Below are 22348 nucleotides of genomic sequence, written 5' to 3' on the forward strand. Positions count from 1 at the left end.
GTATTCCTGTGAGGAATGTGCGGCTGAGTGCGACAGCATGTGATACATGCAGAGCATATTCAGCAGTCATGTTATCTTCTGAGCGATAGTGCAACATTTTATATTGTTAAGTAATCCCCCCCCCCCCCCAACGCCGGTTCCCAGTCTTCTTTTATATCCCCATGGTTACACCCTACCCTCCCTCTCTCTGATTAGGTCATGCATCTTGTAGAAGGGTACACAACTTCTCCCTTGTGCTGCTTTTAGATAGAAAGTGTAGCTAAAATGCTAACCAAGTGGAAAAGCTTCTAGCAGAGAGATGTCAGTCCTCTATATGCAGCAACTTCGTAACTTGAAAGAGAAGAGGAAAACACACTGTTATGCTGAAGCTGTAGTATAATGTTTTATAACTGCCTTTATATACTGCCTTGATTGTCATTTTTACACTTGGTAAATCCTTTATGTTTACACAAAATGCTGATGAACAATTTTTCTTTTAACAACTTTGCAATGTAGTCTTGATGGTTAGGAACCAGCAGACATATGTTCACTTCCTGTTTGTGTCTTTTCCTTATTGTATTGATCATGTAACCCCTTTTTCAAGAGGAAAACAAAAGACATCATCATTGGTTACCAATTGTTAATTCCACATAAATTTTACATTTAGAACCTTGCCTCAAGCGTTTTAGGAAAGTGTGCATTATATTTTCCTAAATCTAACCAAGATCTTTGGTTGCATAAGCTGAAGCAAAACGTGAGTGAAAATTTAGCTTGGACACTAAACCTACTAAGTAGAATTAGCATAAGGTGAACTGTAGTGAGTGTTTTCGAAAATACTCAGGCACACAGGCACTAGGTTGAATAAAAAAACAGAACTGAAGACAGCCAGAGGTAAAATACGTGAGAGGAAAGTACATTCTGTCCTAGAAACTTTGGTAAAACTGTCAGAGAAGAAGGATGGTGACAAATCTCCTCAGAATCATTGACAATGGCTCTCATCATCTGCACTTCAGTCATATCCGAGACTTTCAGCACACCACAGGAGGTCTTTTCCTCTAGTGTCCATCAGTCTGTGAGACACCTCTTCTCTCTGTGGGGGGACAGCTGATGCATCAAGCACTGAAAGTAATATCAATATCATGTGCAGTATCACGATTTGAACTTCACTGCTATTGAATATCATGTGCAGTATCTCTTTTTTATATACACAGGTAATGTACGTATAATTAGGCCTGAATATTCCATTTGATTCCTGGTTGAGAGTTTTGAGCACGGTATACAAGAGCATACAAGAACAAGTATGTGTTGTATGTACAATGTTTGTATGAAAAGAACATTTGAATATATGAAAAATATATAGATGGATGAACCTTTGGTGATGTCACCCATATGTTTCTCGGGAGTGCTCTAATCTGCCTAAGTGGGATACTTGTGATCTGAGACAGCACTTATCTGCCATTACAGTGGTAATGGACCATGCATAATTCCTTATCGTTTTAAGATAAAAATATACATGTTTATTTCTGCTTTAAATTTGGACATTTTAATATAGAGATCTATAAGGACTGACACAGTTTTGAAGCCACCCTCAAGGGGCTATTTGAGGAACTGGCACTTCTGTGTTAGCTTCATTTTGTTGCCTCTTGCTGAATGAACCAGATTTTTAATAACTGTTATCCCAGTTGTTGTCAAAGCATCTTACTAAAAGTACAATTTATATGTAGGATTCACAGATTGGGAGAAAAACTGATATGTATGTACAGATGAATGTTCAAACAGAGAAGAAAACATTATACATGAATACATCTATGATTTCCCCTAATCAATCTCAATAACATATGCAGCAGTGATAAATAGAATAGAATAGAATAGAATAGAAATACTTTATTCATCTTAAGATGGGAAATTTCACTGTTGCAGCAGCCAAATACAGTCACTCAAGCATACCAAAAAAATAACAAATATACCTCAACTTAAATTAAACAGTATAAACATTATTTAAAGCAAGATAAAAAAATAAACACAGGTGCAATAAGCAAAAATGTGCAATTTGTAATGCAGGATTGCAGGTATAAATATAAGTCTAACTCAGATTGTGCAATTTGGTATGAAGATATGAAATGAGATGATATAATATACAAGAACAACAGTGTGCAATTTGAAAGTAAGAAAACCTTATGTGCTCAGTCATGTCACTGTGGAGGACTCATCAGCTCAAGATGAGAAGCATGAAAAGGATTTGATTCCCTGATGCCTTTTTCCCTTGGTGGACCTGCCCTCCACACAGCCAGTGGTTTCCATAGAGACCAGCCGACCAATCCCTTTTCCCTTATTTAGCACTGTAGTACAGTAATCCCTTGCATAGTCTGTTACATAGGTGTTTTAGGGCTAAGATAATGTCGGCTTGAAGTATATTAAGGAAAGTAGGTGTGACACATTTTTCCAGCAGTGTTTGGTGTATTTATCACATAAATGTTTACAAATATGACTTATATTTGTACATGTGTCTTCTGATTTAGTTTATGAACAGGAAATAGTGTACAGAAGAAGTATGCATGCCATTTTGCTGTGCAGCACATATATGCCTCCAAGCACTAATTGACCATACAGATACAATGAAGTAGACCTAATGGAAAATGCAGACTGTGTGTATGTGAATATAGATTTAGTATGTTAAATGCAGTAGAGAGGGTTTATGCTAATGAGATGTACAGTGTTGGTTACGTCATGAGACTATGATCAAGCTTGAATGAGCAGTACGCTAAATCAGTGTGTGTGTGTGTGTGTGTGTGTGGCAGAGAGAGAGAGAAAGAGAGAGAGGAGGTGGGAGCATTAACTGCATGCTTGCTGGTGTGTCTAAGCTTTTTTGCTCTCTTGTTCCCCCAGACCAGACTTGGATATCCCCAGCTCTGCCATGACTCACAGACGCCACCATCACTCGTGAGTATATGTAAATGTTGCATCTGTAAATATTGTGAGCTAATAAGTTTTCTTATTTCTTTGGTTTTGGGAAAAAAAGTGGACTTTTTTGTTTGTTTGCTGCTGTTGCTGTGTGTGTGTGTGTATTGGCAGTTAAACATCCAGAGATGCTACCGTAGGCTAAAACTGACTCCTTGCAGACTTTTCTGCTGCACCGACAGAAGTAAAGGTGGCTGGTGTTTGCGTAGCGCTGATGATGTCACACTAGCAGAGCTATTTTTAGAAAGGTGTCTGAAGAAAAGCTGGCTTTTGTTTTTTTTTCCTTTACCCCTACCAAGAATTATTTCTATTCTAAGCTTTCTGTCTGCCTGTTTGATCTCACTGTTATGGTCACTGGTTGTACACACAATCACAGATTTCTACAAGCTGCATGGAGATCACACTGATGTATTCTACTTCTCACATCTTACAGACACACAGAAAGTATTGATTAATGACTTCAGCTGCATTGGCTATGCTAATATTTATAATGGTAATTAATATTAATGAGGAATCTGAAAAATCTGGAATTATTCATGCATTCAGGACTTGCTATACTACAGCATTTATAATGTGGTTTACATCAGATTTGCATGATACATGTTGCATGTCAGTGATGGCTCAAATGTGGCATTTACTCAGCACAGAGGGGGAGTTTTGACCTCTTGTTAATCCCACTACCCGTCCGCCTCGTCTGTTAGTCCCAGGATGTTCATTAGTCTCTTTATTTTATCTGACATCCTGGGAGTCACATAAATGTCATATGTTCTGCTTCGCTGGTGCTGGATTGCATAAGAAACAAGAAGCCTCCATCTGTTCTCTAAGCAGGCAAGAGTTTTCCGTCACAGTGCAGCCCCCTCCTCCTCCCATCATCCTTTTCTCGGTCAGCTGCAAGGCCTAGGCTCGTTCATTGACCGCGATGGCAGATCATGTGACTCAACCAAGCTCAAGGTCGCTGGTGGGTCCAGTGACGCATGGCCGGATTTCCTAAAGTTCGTCAACACAGCTCATTATTCACTTGGTCGGCTGAGGAACAGGCAGCATGAGTTTTGTTTTTCAGGCCTGGTTTGTTGCCATCTGAGAATAATCTCAGAGACTTTTGTTTTAATTCATCAGCGCTCTTTGTCACTATAATCACATTTTAAAGTAAGGTAGTAATATTATGAAATAGTAAGTGGTCCAACTCTGTCTGTTTTTCCTTTTGATTAGCATCTTCTTCTGTGTCTGTTCATAAAGTCCCCTGATCATTTTTGAGTGCATCCCTGGCTTGTTGTGCAGTTATAAATAGTTTAATTCATCATGCAAACCATTTTACTCCTATCCATACTTGGCTTATGCTTGTTTGATATTTTAGAATGAAGCTGATCATATTATAAGGGTCCGATCTTCAAGCTCCACTTGACAGTGGTCGTCTTTTTATTCTTAATATTCAATTACAAAATGTATTATGACTGAATGACTGACCAGAAAACAAAAACTGACTTCCAGTTCACATTGATTGTTCGAGTGTCGTCATGTTTCCCCAGTTTTTAAAAAGTTTGTCAAATTGTGTGAGTGAAGCTGTGAATGTCTGTAATCAGCTTGTCATCCATTTTGCACTTGCGAGCAGATCAGTCCAGAACTAATCCAATCTGTAGTGACACAAGGAAGTGTGGAAATCAGATTGGGGAATTCCCTTCTCTCCTGACAAGCTCTGTTCAGTGTGTCCAAAAACTGGCTGTGTTTCTGCAGTAAATGTGAACGAGTATACTGCATTCTAACAGTACTGCAAGTGAAGCTGATGAAAGACAGAGAAACAGAGGCATAGAAGCAAAGCCGGAAATAAATTAGTTATAAAATGAGCAATAATTTATGAACTCTCTTTACACCAAACCATAATCAACACAATGAGACTTTGTTTAGTATACTAATAACATTCAATTTTCTCTCTAAAAACCAGTGGGAAAATGACTAAATTAATACCGCAGTCATTTCTATATTACCACACGGGGGCAGTAAACTGATGCAGAGGCACAGAATGCTGATGAAAGGCACATTGGAACAAGTACATAGCTTTCATTTGGTGTTTTATTTCTTTTATACTAAATCCAGCTACATTCACATTGTTATAATTTCCACCGATTAGCTGCCAGACATGAACTCAAACAGGCTAAAAGACACACTTACTTGCATAACAGCATGTGACAGGATTCTGCAACTGGTCCACCTAAATGTTGCTGTTTCAATATTATCAATGACCCTTCACTGGATTGAATAACCAACGTTAGTATTGATTAGTTCAGCTTTTAAATGGCACTGTGGATTGCTGCTAATATAAATGCTTTCACTAGCCACTGCACATGTGCATATTTGGTTAATGCTGACAAAATTGATATTTGGTTTGTCATCAGAGCATAGCAGTAATAATATAGCAACATGTTTCCAAACAAAGTGATGAAGCAATCAGCGAGCAGGGGGACTCTTCAGAGAAGAGCCTAACAATTAGATTCAAATAACTGTTAATTTATTGAGAAAGTGTGCTGTCACACGGTGAATGGCGTTGATGTGCTTGATATTGGCACTGTCATTTATCTTACTGTCTGACTTAAGTGTGCGTGCATGTACAGTAGCTCGGCCACATATATCACTCTGCATGACAGCAATATCAAATAAAGCAGTTCCAGCTGCAGGGCTGTCTTATAGATTGATTGACTGACTGCACTTTACTGGAGAAAAAAAATTCTTTGTCAGCATCTTCCCATGCAGCGAATAGCACAAGACCTTTGGGTATCAACATTGTTCCCCATCTGCTCTTATCACAAAGGTAAATCTATCCAGACATAGCTCCACACTTGTCTATAATGAATGGGTTTCTGAAATATTTAAGGAGCCCTCCTTAAACTTTAATGCCTGACTCACTGTGCACCTTTACATCTTGGGAGATGACTGTGGTGGTGTTAGACAGCCTTTGTGCGTTGTTTTAGGCTGTCTAGGAAAATGACTAAATCATGAGCTCAGTGTTAATGTAATCTTAAACACTGCTGTTCACCATTTTTCTATCCTCATTGTTGTTTTCATGATATAAACAAACAGCTCAAATTAGCCTCTGTGTGTGTATGTGTGTGTGTAATAAGCAACAGAGCTGTTGGCCATAGTGATATAATGCCACGGCAGCACATGGGGCACGGCTGTTTTTAGTAGGCTGTAGTAATTACAACTGAAAATTGTCAGATGGTACATAAAACTAGAGACACTCCAGCTAATTAGGAGTAACCTCATATAAGTGTTGTCATCGAGCGTAGAGGAGCCATAAATAGATCAGTCTTTTTATTCGCTCTCCTGCCACCACTGTTTGTGCTGAATTGATTTAATTGTAAAGTCTCTTTCATGGCAGCGCTGCAGAGAGTATTATAGATCAAAGAGTCTCAACTTTCCCATAAATGTGCATGGAGGCATATATAAAAAGGCAGCCCTGCCATGCTAAATACACAAGCACTTGTGTACCTGTGCAATGCACATCTCATAAAAACACAGTGATCAGCTCCGCAGTCAGCATGGAGCTCTCATTTATTGTCTATATTATCATTCAGGGCCAACAATGTTGCATTGTTGTCTATTGCTTTTGACAGAGCATGTGTGGTTCGCATGACAGCACATGAAGCATCATCACACTTCAATAGAAAATGCTCAACTCACTGTAACAATGGCTGCTAAAGCACCCTGAGGGTTTTGTATAGCTTGTACTCACTCAGGAGAAAAATAGCATGTTTCAATGTTTCTGTCCTTGAAAATGCAACATTTAAGTGTATGTCTCCAGCCGCAGCTCTATGTGTTCATGGGGGCAGGGATTTGTCCCTATGGTAGCACAGAATGGCGGAACACTTTGTTGTCCCCCGTCATATCTGCCCCTATGATTGGAGTATATTTTCCGTTAGCATATACATAAATCATTGTGGCATTCTTCATGAGGGTGTGTTGGTTTTATCCTATAATGTATTTTATAACCAATATTTACAGCAGCATTACGAGCCTGTGTGTGCACTGCTGGAGGCTGACAGTGCTTTTTATGCCCTTCTAGTAGACAGCACAGGCTACCATAACACTAAGAGCAATTAGGCATAATGTCAACAAATGCATTACAGGCAAAAAAATATTCAGCTACGTGCCATAGAATATAATGCAATACACAAGGCTCAAAACATTAATACTGTTTTCAAGCAAATTATACCTGAAAGCATTGACAGAGATACACACTGCACTGCTTATACCAGCTTAAAGTTAGAACAAAATTCACCATTCCACCTTCATGACTTTAACACAGAATAGCAAGACTAACGTAAAGTTTTTACTGGTAATTGAAAGTTTTTCTGTCACAGAATCAATGGCTTCAGTTTCCTAGTTTCTTTAGCTACCAATACACCACTTTCAAAACCATTCAAACCATATAATGAAAAAAAAAGATGCAGAAATGATGACAATCTATAGGTGAAGCTCTAAAATTGTCACTTTTTCTAACAATTTACAGAAATTTTCATCACAGTTATAATAAAATTGTGGGCTTTATTCTGTTCCCAAATTCCAAAGCTGGCATATTTTCCTTCACTGCGCATATTGGAAGCAGCTCTTATCTTCGCCTGTGTGTTTCTTATCTCTAAATGTTATGCACAGATTTGGCTGAATTTTGGCAGAAACACTGGCCTCTGCTTGATTAGATTTTGCAACTAATCTGGATCTTAGTCTTCCACCATGTGAAGATTATCAGTGATGCTGCTCTCAGGTCCTGACAAGTGGGACTGTCAAAGTTGGCTGTTCACCAAAGCTTTAAGTTTGCAATATCAGAAAGTGCATCATCTGTGTCAATAAACTTGTCTTTTTCCCTCAGGGTTAATAGAAAACTTTATAAATCCTGATTTCTAAAATGGTTCAGGTACTGAATAACATGAATAACAGTGCAGAATGCAATGATGGATGCCTACTGCACAACCAGGGTGTTTTGGGGAGGTTAAACTGATTCCAAGCCTTATCAATATTGGAAAGAAATAAATCTTGTACAGAAAAGATGAGAAAAATGATTTTATCAGTGTAGAAAATGTGTACTTGGATAGTTTGACACAAGAACTTGGCCATTCTAGTGGCTTTAGAGCAGTTTACTACCTGATTCTACATGCAAATCACTACATAGAAGTGGCACTGTAACTGAAGACATCATGCCAAAGAGGTGCTAGTGGACAAATGTGGAGTAGAGAGGCCACCTATAGGAATTGCATTACTGTCAGTAGTAATATGAGCGTCTGGATGTAAGTCAGCGGGATATGTTAGTAATGTGCTGGATGAGATGGAGGATACATTATGTCCCCACCACATTTACACTGTGCAGCCATGCATGATAGAGAGATTTTCTTTAGCATTCAATTGTTAGTTGCATTCCAGGAGACATCAGTGGCTTTTAGAAAGTATAAGGCATGTGGATGTTATTTCATGTAAGAGCATCAGAAAACAGTATATGAATAGAAACATACAGAGGCTCATAAGTCCTTTTTTTGAGAGTGCATAACCTAGATGAACACTGATTGACCATTACTCATCCAAGCAGATGAATATTGTGTCAACACTTTCATGAAAATGTCATTTTGATAAGTGATGTTGAACATTTACTAGATCAAAATCAGCCACATGATTGATTAACCAGCAGCGCCAGCACAGAGATGGCAGCCTTGCTGTCCCTTTAACCCCCTTACACTCTTTCAAAGAAATCCATGTTGTTAAAATAAACCTGGCCTTAATTAATCTTTTCTTACCCAATTCAAGCTCTTCACTCTGTGTGTGTGTATGTGTGTGTTTGTGCCAGATACAGTACAGTAGTGAACAGTGTGACTCCGCTGACATTTCGCTTCACCTTTCATCTTGTTTGTGGCACCGCCTAACACACTTGCCACTCATGAGTACTTCAAAGAGCGGATCAGAACACTGAGGCTGCCTGAGGCAATAAAAACACAGTGGAGGAGGCCAGAAGGTTACTGTAGCTCTCAATTTCATACTTCATTTTCAGCCACGTCATGCACAACAATAAAAAATATGTGATTCATACTGTGTATTACCCAGTGGTGATACATGAAGACTTTTCTATTACACAACTTTTATTTACTTATTTATTAAATTTAAGCTGTGTACTGGTTGTATCTTGTTCACTGTAATTCTAAGACAAAATACATAAAACTTGCATGGAAACATTTTTTTTTTACATCAGTATCACACATCAGTATATGTATAATAGCTCTTTATTGGCTCATGTGCTCTCTTACAGTATCATTTACACAGTCTGACACTGATGTTTAGCAGCATTGCCCCAGAATGTTGAAACACACTGACAAGTGTGACCACACCTCTGCTGGATGTGCTAACCCACCAGTGTTGGGTCTTAAGGGCAGCAATCCACTAGAGGGAGCACAGCTCTAAGGCTTTGTTAATGTTGACACAGATAAGCAGTGCCTGGGCTGACTGAGGAATGCCTCAGGGGGTGACTGGTGCTATCATGGTTGAAGTACATGAACAGTCAAGTGGGTACTGAGATCCCCAATTATTTCTTTTTTTTTATTTAACTCAAATTTGATCAGTTTCTGTATATCATGGGCTTTTTAGTAACTTGTTTATATATATATATTTAAAAAAATATATATTTTAATACAATAACTCATCCACTACAAAATATGATCTTTACTATGTCTATTTACTCCAACAAAAGTGACACAACAGGACCTACAGTAATACAATCAGTAAGTCGAATGATTATACCCTAAAGCTAAGGCTTCATTGACGTCAGGTCAGCGGGTGAATGCAGACTCACAAAAAATAAATACATTCATACAAATATAGTTTAAGGCTAGTTAATGTGTGCAGTCCATTTGTTACTCAATTGGCTTTGCCCTCTAAATAACTTTAAAATACACTAGATAAAGTCTGTGTGACAGCATCCTCCTTGAATAAACGTCCAGGATAAAGAGAGCATCACCCAGAGCTTTGTTGTAAGCTACTCTCCTCAGTCTGAAGGGTCTTCAGGAAGAGAGCTCAATCCTCACCGTGAGCCAGGGCCAAACCTTTGGCAGATAGCTATCAATCAGTGTCTGATGTGAGCCACGTGATAAGCGGCATATACAGGACCACTTTCCTCTCATCACTCCTTCTCAGACCTCAGCTGGCTCCTTTTGGCCTCACAATAGCTGCAATTACACAGGCGGAGGTCCCCTGGGTGGAGACGGGCTCATGGGGGCTGTTAGGGCAGAGCAGGAATGCCGCTGGCCGTCTTTATTGGTTTCTCTTGCTCCGGATAGTAGAGGTGATGATAACGCCAACGTCGGCCATTTATCAGTTACGGCTGACTCTTCAAGGAGAGCAGCATATTGTTAGTAGGGAATTAACACAGTGTCAGTGCACAGCAGGTGAGCAGGGAACAGAGCCCATATCTGACAGGGTGCACTATATGATGCTGGAGAGCGACGCATTTAATGAACTTCCTGTAGATGCAGGTCAGGGTTTAGGTGCTGCCCTCCAATAATGGCACCAATCTGTCTTCCTCACTCTCACACAGCTCTATGCTTATTAAACGTAGCACATCACATCACACCTTATCTTAGATCATATCATGCAAATTTTCTGACTCCCACCGCACTTCTCCCAGCCTGAGACCTGAATCTGATGAGAGAATGTAGGTCATTTGGTAAAGTTTCCATGAGGATAAACAAGATAATGGGATCTGTTCTGCCAACTGAATCAGCAGAACGGCGCGGCGGCTGGCAGAGGTTTGTTGTCTCAGCTGGTTTTCTTGAGGAAATACAAACCGCTGTGTTTTTCCAATAATCAGTTCCTGCTGGAGAGGGAAGAAAACATGTTCTACAAACAGTACATGAGGTATGGGAAGAATAACTGGAAAATGCTGAAGGTTAGAACCGATGAAACTTTTACAGTGAAAGCATTCTGGCTTTCCAACCATACCTTTCATCAGAAACTGAGACTTTGTTGAATATCTTCTCTTGTTATGGGAGATCTTAAAGCACTCATCAGCAACATCCTAATGACCGTTTCACTGGCCCAGCAGGAGATTGAATAAAACTTTATGGTCTGACTCCCTTTTAAGTTTTCTGGGCCTCATATGTGGTTATGTGGGATTATCACTTTCAGCTAATACAGTACTGAGGTTTGAGGGTTTTCATTCTGTGTGCAGCTCAGACTAACATCCCAGCTAACGCATCCAGTTTATGTTTTGTAGTGTTCAATGATACATTAGTAAACTGGGAACACCTGTATTAAAGAATAAGGGCCGACAGAAAGACCCTAAACTGTGGCAGTGACAGATTTAGCATCTCTGCAGTATAATATTACATTTCATTTCATCATATTACATATATGACGACAAAGGTTTGTAGTACTGTCATTGTGCCCTGATCTCCTCAGTCGGACACCAAAAAAATTATTGATTAATTCATTAATCGTTAGTTGAATTACCTTATCAATCGATTAACGATTAATTGATAAGCGGCGATTTTCTTGATTTCCTTCAGTTTCACTAAGATTAAAAGCTAAATATTGTTTACTGAAAAACTGCATGTCATATTCCTTAATGAGTGATTTATTGTACCATTGGCGATACAGTACAGACAATGACATTCATGTAGGCTAGTATAACAAAATCAATTTAATAGAATATGGCTCAGCTGTTGCATGTTAAACAAAAGGAACATAAAATAAATCCTGAATAGAAAGCTAAACAAAATATTATCTTTTATCAACCTAGTGGGCTATTTACAAGTAAAAACATTAGCAGGGCGTCCTTTAGAACAGTCACATTACGTTTTCAATGTGCGCTCTGTGTGTGTGTTTGGGCGGAGCTCCACTGCGCAGTACGGAAAGCAGCGGAGAAATTGCGCAAGCATGTAGAGACAGAATCGACACGCCGAGCAGAGGCTGCCACTCGTCGCAGCGTCTTCAAAAAAATCAAAAAATGAAAATACTACCGGGGCGATTAATTGACAACTAACTTAATTTAATCGATTAAATTCTTAGCGACAATTAATCTAAAGTCGATTAACTGTTTACATCCCTAATTCAGACCTATTTCCATATCTGGCTATTGCACACCTACGTCTGTGCTGAATCCGGCTCTGTCCGGTGTCTTTGATGTCCTCCAAACCGCTAGGTGTCGCATAATAAAATCTAGACTTCGTTCAGGCCACGGTAGGACTTGGTGCGCGCATATGGCCCGAATCCCACTGTAGCTGGATTGATTACACAAGTCTGAACAGGGTCTTATAGCACTGGTTAGTTCCTGAACTGCTGAAGGCACTGCTGTGCTTGAACCATGTTGATTCTCACGCCTAAGTCAGCTAAAGCCTGTGAATTAAAGCAAGCTCAGCTGGAGTGAAGGGCTCGTCCTTTCCCAGGTGCCAAATGGATTCTGCACTTATTACCATAATGCTTTCCTCCAGCTCATTTCACTCCAGTCCACCGCTGGGTGCAGAAGAAGCTGCACAGTGAAGCACATCTGACTTTATATCATTTACTACTGTTTTATGAGGTGTATTATAAAAATGTGTTATATAGACAAGATGTGTCAGAATAAAACATCATAATACATCAGGTGAAAAAGCTGCACTTTTCTCTGATGGGGCTTAAACAACAGGAACCAAGCAAAAGTAATTAAGAAAAATGATGGAACCTGATGTGGGATTTCCTTTGTCTTCACCCTGTAAAGAGGTGATCAAGCATGAGTGACGTCTCACTCCGCCTGCACACAGACCTCGGGCTCTAAAGAACCACATGATAAATAGTCTCCCATTGGGCTCCACCGTCTGCTCCATAATGCTCTGCCTGCCCTCCCCCCCACCATGCGGGACACCCCCCTCTGACTGTCTGTGACACAAAGGAAAGTGTTTACAGTGGTCCTTAATAAGGCGAGAGGAACATGTGTGGCCCAGGCCATAATCTGTCCTCTGGTGGTGATGAATGAATGAGTAAATGAAAAGGAAACGACATTTACTGCAACGTCCCCAACTAGTGCGTAAATTCAAATAGGCACTCAAGAATCGATACACTTTTTAATGACTATTTTTACTCATCACAAAGGACTGCATCACCCTTATATTTATTGTTAAAGTACAGGTTACTGTTGGACTAATCTTGAAATTCAAGCTAGATCATTCAACCTAATTTGATGAATATAACCAAAACAACTAAATCGATACATCAGTTTACACCGTTTATAGATGAAATTTCGGTGGCATAAGGAAATTACATCCATCTGACAATTTCTTATACTAGGATCATAAAAAAACATTTTTTTTGCAGCAAAAATCACATTTATATTTATGTGAATGAACAGAACTGAAGTTAACAATTCTACAGTTCACATTTCAATATTTCATGTGCACTTCCTAAAAGGCAGGGTTAGGGTTAGGGTTGTAATTATAAGAAAAGGAAAAGCAAAACAAACTGTTTTTACCTAAAATAAAATGCTTACCAAAAAAAGTAACTTTCTGCCCACAATCAACAAGATGGGTCCTTAGAACACCATTGTCCTCTGGCTCGTCTCCAGGCTCAGCACCCTCATGGACAAATATGTAAACTCCCATGACCGTTTCTGCCATTGACGATTTGGTCTGTAGATCGGTGTCCTTTTAAGTAATATACAATACATTATTTTTCTGTATCAAATGTGGGAAAAAAACAGATCCAAATCCACTATTAGCTGAAGATGAAGCCAGAAAATTAGCTTATAAAAAAACATCATTAATACACAATACAATACAAACAGCTGAGCTGCTTTGCTAAAATGTTGGTTGGTTGCCAGGACATTATATATATAATAATTTATTTATGTATTTGTTTATTTCTGTGGGTTTCTGATTAAGTGGTGTACATTCATGGAGACTTCTAAATATTAAAATAAATACATTAAAAAAGAACATTTCCAACAGACATGGTGGTCAAGCTCAGCAAAGAATGTAGATAGCAGAGGTACAGTTGTGCATGAACTCCTTATCATTCCAAAGAAAACAGTAAAAATGCACTTGTCACTGATCCATTAAAACATCACAAAACTATAAAATACAGGATTGTATTAAAATTAAAAAAGTATTGTGAGGGATTTTTCGGCAGTTTGATGATAGCATCCAAGCATCTTGTCCTTTCCAAATCACTTTTTTGTCAACATCCCAGAGATAATGTTGGTGCAACTAACCAATCAAGTGAATTTGATTAAAGTGAATTTGATTAAAGGCTATATTTTGAAAGTATTGAGTTTTTTCAGGATCTTGTTCTTCTGTCTCCCTGTGTCCACTTTGAAATTCTTGTAATTCTTTTAAATTTATGGAAGAGGTACTAAACTGCTGGAGAGCAGCATTAATATTCCTGTTGAGCTAAGCAGCCAGTATCCATTAACTGAAGGATTCTGGTTTTATATTGACTTTAATTACAGTTCATTTAACTACTTTTGATTTATTAGTACGGGCCCTGGTACTAACTGGTTCAGCCATGTTTTGGGTTTGGTGTTTTGGTCTGCAGCCTCTGTGTACTGTTTAGTACTGTAAACTTTATTTTCATGACTCACAGCCTTTTACAAAATGCTGTCTGTTCTCACTTCAAAGCTGCGTGCTGGGCCGAATAATTGGCGTACAGCTCGGCGCCGCTCACCCCCGCCCCCTTTCTGGAGCGGATGGAGGCCCGAGCTGAAAGCTGTAGCGGGCGGCGGCAGGTTTTAACATCTCTGCCAGAATGTTACTGACAGCTGAATCATCATGGCAGAGAGCGACAGCGCCCATCCAACAGTGATATCTGTATTAAACAGAGAGTGACCATGGCACTGGGAGAGAGGGAACTGATTCACACGTTTCAGCTGAATGAAGCCTTCTCTTTGATATTAAGCACTCTGCATAGGCAAGCGTTTTCCCCTCAGCGCCTCTCTGACAAGAATCCAAGAAAAGTTTGCCTTTGATAGTTTTCTCTTTTTTCATGTAAAACCTGTGTTATAAATACGTGATCATTGAACACTCGTGCAGGAGAACATATGTAATGATAAAGTATTGATGACCAGTGCTTCTATGTTCATCATTAATTCATTCATACAGCTGCACTCGTGCACCTCATGCAGTTTAATTTTGGTTTGCATGGATCATTGAATCGATGCATCAGGCAACAGTTTGAATTCATATTTTTAAACTTTCCTTGAATGCACTTTTGGAAGCTTGATAAGGTAAATGTTAAACATTAAAGATTTCCCCTAGGGGAAAATAAAGGAATTCTGATTCTGATTATTTTTCATCACAACACATTTCTACACTTTTCTACAGTAAAAGCTCTTTTCAAAAATTCTTTACTCCTCAGTGCAACTAGAATACCATGATGGGTTCCTGTGAAACCAGCAGTGAAGGGGTCAAAAAAATAATGTGAATTCCAGCTGATCTGCATTTTACAGTTGATGTCTTGACTGTGATGGCAGCAGAAAATGGTGATTGTGTAATGGGAACCAATTTCCTTGTAAAATGTGTTATGAATTTGTGTTTTAAGACGATCCTTACCAAACCCCTTATTCCGTTTTCAATGCCAAACCTTAACCAGTAGTTTTTATGCCAAATCCAATTGTGAATAAAAGCAAAACATACTGTACCATGGGTGAACACAAAAGCTTGCAGTGTCAGGGGGACTGCCGCATTGCATGTACCCCTACACTACCTGCTTACACTGACTTTTGCGACTATTGATCACATGATCGGATAAGGTTGGGCAATATAATTATATGTTCCAGTAAACATAAGCCTGATGTTGTACGTGGGGCAATACATCCATATGTTCCATTAGCCTAACCATGTGATGTATCTGGCAGGTGTATTATTGTACATTGGCACTTGATTAAATGTTGTCTAAATAGATTTCATTGTAATTGTGTTTCCATGGAGATGCAGACCTTTATATCACAGTGAAACAGGAGTGAAAAAATACCCAGGACTAATACTGATTTTGCATCATTATCCTATACAACAATGGGACAGTTTTAGAAATGGTTGGTCTCCTCCAACATTTAGATGTCAAACCTTGGTTCTCCTCACCCTGACTCTTACCCCATTTTTCTTCAACCAATCAGGAAGAGCCCCATCAAGGGTCCATCAGAGTCTTTAAATGCTGTGTTTAGGGTTGTCCTGGCAACCATCCCAGGCTTTATGTGCGCATGAAAGTGTGCAAGGTTGGCCCTCGTGGGTGCCGGGTTCGCCCCTCTGCGCACCATGTGCTGATGCTGATTAGCTCGTCTCTGCGCAGGCTGGGCTGGCAGAGACTGTGCAGCATCTGATAAAGCCTAATTGATACGGCCACCGAGGGAGGCCTTTGTGTGCTTTGTTGGCCCAGCGAGGCACAGCAGAGTCAGACCTTGTCAGTGTGCCTGCTTAGACAATAGGAGCAGCTGTAACTCAACTCTGAGAAGCAGCGATGATGGAGACAGGGACCTCCTCTGCTTATTGACTGACTCGGAGAGAAGGAGTAGGACAAGGCTTTGGATAACACAGGGATGAGTTGGAACAAACCTTTTTTTTTTGTTTGTTTGTTTTTGCTCAGCAACTCCAGCAGAAGACGACTGACATCTCTGTAAGTTAGAGCAGGACTGCTTAGCATTGACAAGGGCAGCAGAAGGATGCAGGTTCAGCCCCCTCCATGTGGCCCAGATACACACAGGCAGATGCTGAGATGGGACTCTATACCATGTGGGGTGTCAGTAGTGTTACCATGCAGTCTAAACAGTGCAGGGTTTGCTTTGTTCTTCTAAATGTGAGCCCTTCTTTTTAAGCAAGTATCTTTTTATTTTTTCTATGGACTGTGTGCAGAATAACGTTTTTAATCTAAGCCTTTGTAGCCGGTTGACACAATGTTGAAGTTTAAAGCTTTTTGTTTGGATTATTGGCAGTTCCTCTGTCTACAGCCTCTGCATGATTTCTATAAAAGGTAAGCTGCTATTTATAACTGCAATTATGAAACTTCATGTTTTTCCTAGTTTAGGAAGTGCTTGTTAAAATGCTTTTAAACACACAGCAAGACATTACATACATTTTGGCTTTCCTAGGTACACATGAACATAAAGTGTCCTTTTCCCAGCCACCACGCTCCAGCCTCCTGTGCTTGTTTTATGTTGAGAGGGGCTGAAATGGGGACAAAGGGCCCATGTGTCAGCGAGGTCATTTGGTCTGAATGTAAGTGCTATTGTTGTGGTTTGCCCTCGACAAGCTCCAGTCCATTGTGTGTGTGGTCCCACTCATAGTTATTGGCTCAGCAGCATGAGGTGACACGTGCTCTGGTGTCCACTGTGTTTTTCATACTAGTGGTGTAGAGTCCAGCCTCTTGAGATTGGATTATGTGGCTTTATTTTTGATAGATTGCACACACTGTCCATTCAGTTGACATAGTTACTCAGCTGTAAATAAAACTGATGATGTCATGAGTGTGGAAATCCTGAGTTGTAGTTTGGAGACAGAGACAGCTCGGTAATGATTCAGGTATTTTTTTCCTTTTCTTGTTTTGTTTTGTTTTTTTTTCAGCTTTTTATGACTAAATAATAAATCTTGGGGAAAAAACAGTGACTGATTCAATCAAATGTGGAATAAAAACAACATAAATATCAATCACAAAACAGCTGCAGTGCACTCTTATACTCCATTTGCCATCATCCTGCAATGCTGTGTACTGAAAGTGTTGTGTTGTCATTAGTCACACACCTAACTTCAGCATGTCCCTCTTCAGACATCACATTTTTTCTCTAAAACATGTGCAACATGTACATTGACATATACAGTTTTACATGGTTGCTAAGTGCTCTAGCTAGTGTCTTGAGCTGCAGATTATGATACGATTATGCTAAAGCTAGCAAGGGATACTGCTATGAGTGCTTACTATTGTGAATTAAACTGGTATTACAAGGATAATTGCTAAATAAATCAATAATTTTACAGTAAAATGCTGATAGAAAAAAGAAATGAAATTTACTGTATATATTCAGCAGGTTGGATGCAGTTCCCATGGAAACAAAAAAGCATCCATAACAACAATCAGTTCTAAAGTGCAGCATTCTCATTCAGACAACTGACCGAGTATTCATATGATAAGGCTTGCTAACATGCTAAAAAGCTAAAGTAAGCAGTTTTTCTTTGAAGAATACAATCATTTTCATGTGAGTAATGATAAATTTCCTAGCAAAACAATTACAAACATCAAGAGTTATTAATTTTCAGTACAATTTCAAGTGCTCCATTACATCAGATGTAAACCATTTAGCACAGGAAATCAAAATGGGTTTTTCAGTGTATGCTAATAAAGCCAAAATCTGTGGCACATTTTGCACAAAAGCTAATTTTAGCAGTTTTTTCCTGGCCTCTCACACACATGTCTGTGTAATGACAAAGACACCCATGGGGGTCAGCTGAAGTGAGCAAATGTCTGGTTCAGAATCAAGAGGGAGATACACTATGCAATGTAGAGCATCTCAGAGGATGATTTGTCACACACCTAAAGGCTATATAAATCCACCCTTCCCCCCATCCTGTCCTCCACACAGCCCTGTCTCTGAGGAGGGGTTAGATGAAAAAAAAATCATCCCCCCACTACACGCTTTAATGCTCCAGAGTTCTCATTTAAATACCAGTCAGTGATTGGATGGTGTAGACCCATTTCATTAAGCTCCAGGATGAGCCAAACTGTGTTGTTTTGGTGGAACTGGAAAATATGAATATGCTGTGGGGTTCTTAGTGCTCTTTTGGGAGCCAGTGTTTGGTTGTTTTTTGTATAATTGCAAAAAAAACATTTAAGATAATTTTGTAAAACCATGTTAGCACAGCCATGTTCAAGTCAAATGTGTGAAATTTCTCACAATTTTTGCAACTGCAACACATCTATAGCTTCCATTGCTTTTTTAATGGAGACATTGGTTGGTGTACGGCTAAAAGTTAATGATGACAGGTACCCATAATAGAGCCCTTAGGTGCTTCAACCACTGAGGGTGCAGGGCATCATATCTTTGATTTGTATAGGCCTGGACAACACTCCTGGTCAACTGTGGACACTTTAGTTTTGGATTTCCAGTGCATGCACATTTTGCTCACCATATGGTGGCAACATTCACATCACACTGACTGTTTGTAGTAACATCTCACTGTTTTCCTCTTGACTCTAGTAAATCAATGAGCACTCTGGCAATCAACCCCCCCATTGTTTATCTGCTAATGGGTTTTACCTGTGTGTTAATAGCTGTGGCGAACAGTAATGACTGTTGTGCTGATGGTGCATAAGCGGACACCTGTGATTGTGTCATTCTCAGAGTGGGAGTTAAGACAGTTAGGAGCTGTTGCGGGTCATTGGCCCTAATCAATATTTCCCAACGCAGTAATTCAGCAGTACCGGAGAGACCCATACACCTTCTCCATCCCCTTTATCATTCACACTCCATTTTGCTTCACATTTCCTTCCCTTCCACATTTTTTCAACCAAGTAGACTTGACCTGATCCCCACTGCGCCACTTTAAGGTCACCAAATTCTAACAGAATAACTGCACAATAAAAGTGACTACAAAGATTGAGGCTTTGCCCTTTTTCCTCAAGGATTCATCTGATTACAGTGTTTTTATCTGAATTTAACAGACAGAGCAACGGCCTTTAATATTTCACACTCATTGTGGACAACAGGGAGTAGTCTGCGCTAAATTCAGGACATCAAAGGGCTTTCTAAAGGCATGAAGCGGGTCCCTGGTCTTTCTCTGACTGATCCCACTGGAGCTCGGCCGAAATCTTTACAAATGCATGATGAATCACATATAAATCTCCAGCGGCTTTCAGGATTCACACCGACTCACCCAAATAATGGGAGTGACCTTAATTTGGGCTCGGACAGGACCACTTTATAACAAAGTGGAGAATGAGGTACAGCTGTAGTGGATGTAGTGAACTGTTTAATGTGCAATGTTGTGTGTGAAAGGCTGTGGCTTATTATGTGTGTGAACATGCATAGTATGGGGATATTGGTTGATTTTTTTATGCTGTACTTGCTGAGCTGATACACTATAGCAGCTTGTTCATCCATGCTGCAATACCCAGCAGTAGCAGCAGATACGGTTTGTAGCAACCAGTTTTGAAATCTGTCTATGATTTTCTTCGTGCCGTGAAATGGAAACATCAAAGTCTGAAGTCCCTGTCAAATTGATCTGCTCTGTGAATGTGTACCAGCCCAGGAGCTGCAGTCACTGTAATTCAGAGATATGTTGCCTCTGGCTATACTGACGCTTCCTTTGTTGATTAGGTTGTTTTAGGTATTAATTATATCTGTCATATTTCATGTACCGCTGCTCTATTTTCCTCACTCACTGGAATATTTAGGGCAAAAGGACACAACATAAATGTCACCGGGGGCTCAACTGCATTGATATCTGTGGTCTAACTAATAGCCACCCCTGCCATGAGAGCTCGGGTCAGAGACAGACAAAGACATGTTTGGCAGCTGCTCAGAGGAAGGCCACAGGGGCCAACAGGGAGTGAAAATACTTGGCTATTCTTAAACGTCTAAAATAACAAAGCCAAACTTTTCACATGCTCGCTGGCAGGATTTGCATTACGACATGTCAGCATATCTTTTATATACAGACAAAGTTTGTTTGGAACATTTGGGATGCCAAGCCATTACCACTTAATAGCAGGAAGTCTAGGGTACAAAAATAAACAAATAAACTGTAGCAGAGAGTAAATAATGTAAATAATAATAATAATAATAATAACTCAGATAATAGTGCTTTTCTTAATAATTTAATGGTCATTTAAAATCCCTCTCTATCATATTTTTACACGTTTTATTCTACTTTTCTGCTTCATAACTGGAACTGATGTACACCAATCAGCCTTCACATTCACACCACTGACAGATGAAGGGAGTTACACTGATTATCTGGTTACCATGGCACCTGTCAGTCATCAGGGGAGTAGTAGGCAACTGCGTGATAAATGTAGGGAGTGAAGTCTGGTCGATGTGGTCCGATCAAATAGACGAGCTGCTGGTTCTGATAGGAAGGTGTCGGAACACACAACATTTTGCTGTGTAGCTGCAGAGTGATCAGGGCAAAACACATATCAAGCCCCGAGTAGAGATGAGGGGCTATGTTAAGAAAGGGTTGTTCATTTACAAAACTTTATTTAGGAAAAAAAACACAAATTTAAAGTTGGCTTTTAGGCATACTGTATATTTTAGAATCTAATGCTTGAAAATTCTATTCTGAATATTGTGCTTTGACATGATAAAACTTAGTATATAGGTTTGTTTTTTTTTTTTTACCACACACCCTTTGTATTTCATGTGTCACCGGACTCTTACTTTACATTCCACCGTGCTGAGTCAGAGCATTGTCTTGATCCTGCCCGTGCTGTGATATTCCCCCGCACTTTTGTTCAGAGATACCTGATAAATGATGCATCAAGAGTCCAAAACTCACCATTCAGCTGCAGTGTATTTCACAACCCCCTCTGGGCTAGATACCATCTATAGAGAGTTTGTGACTTGATACGACAGGAGTGGTACAGTGAGAGCAAACAATACTCCAAAACCTCTGTATCTCCTATGCAGAGACGCAGAGATGATTTAGAGGGCTGGGGTGGGAATGCATGGCAGCAGTAAGTGATAGGCTGCTGTGGGAAGGGGCTTGCAGTCGGCCGGTGGAATGTGAGCACACGCTTGTGTTACACACTGCAAGCAAGAAGGGATTTTACTCCTTGTCTGGTCCACTTAGCAGCTGGCCTTAGTTGGTAATGCTGCATAAGTCTCTGCTCTGCTCAGACAACAACAGTGTACGTTTACAAAGGCACAGGGGGAAAAAAAGGGGGAAGAGCAGTGACTGAAGTAACCCAACCTCCAGGAGAGGGAGAATTAGTCATTTTTTCTAAGGAGCAAGCAAAGATTAGTACATGTTTTGTGGAGAGAGGAGTGGCATGGGTGGATGCTGGTAAGAACAGTGCTGCTCTTCTCATGCAGACTGTTTTCAGCTTGCAGTTGCCTCTAGATATTTGAGTCGCTCAAATGGTCAACGCTCAAGATCATAAGTTTTCTGCCTGATGATGTCAGGGGCATGTGGAATCTAATGTGGAAGTACTGCATTTCAGTGCGGACGATAAGGTAGGAGATCTTGTTACTACAAAGGTCTAAAGCATGCTGGCTGGCAAAGACATCAGGCTCAGACTGATCACTGAATGCTAACTGTTTTTATTACATTTGGACACCTGTGGATCCAGAGCCAGAGCTGGTATACAACATTTTTTTTTTCACATGGAATAGAGTTTGAAGCAACCAGACAAGTGGTTTTATGTATGCTTTAGACTTTAAACAAGATAAAAGTTATTGTTCTGAAATACAGATCATTTTAGGACTATGCAA

At 39.8% G+C, this 22348-nt stretch overlaps 1 protein-coding gene across 2 annotated transcripts in view; it reads left to right on the top strand.

The window, feature by feature from the left end:
- The window catches only part of iqsec1b (IQ motif and Sec7 domain ArfGEF 1b), a 134997-nt gene that overhangs the window by 49017 nt on the left and 63632 nt on the right, over window positions 1-22348 (top strand). For both annotated transcript variants that reach the window (XM_028405260.1, XM_028405255.1), the window contains exon 2: window positions 2866-2919. In XM_028405260.1, the coding sequence (XP_028261061.1) occupies window positions 2894-2919 (26 nt within the window). In that variant the 5' untranslated portion in view covers window positions 2866-2893. The remainder of the gene's footprint in view (window positions 1-2865; window positions 2920-22348) is intronic.

Source organism: Parambassis ranga, chromosome 5 (assembly GCF_900634625.1).
Source record: "Parambassis ranga chromosome 5, fParRan2.1, whole genome shotgun sequence".
NCBI classification, from domain to species: domain Eukaryota; kingdom Metazoa; phylum Chordata; class Actinopteri; family Ambassidae; genus Parambassis; species Parambassis ranga.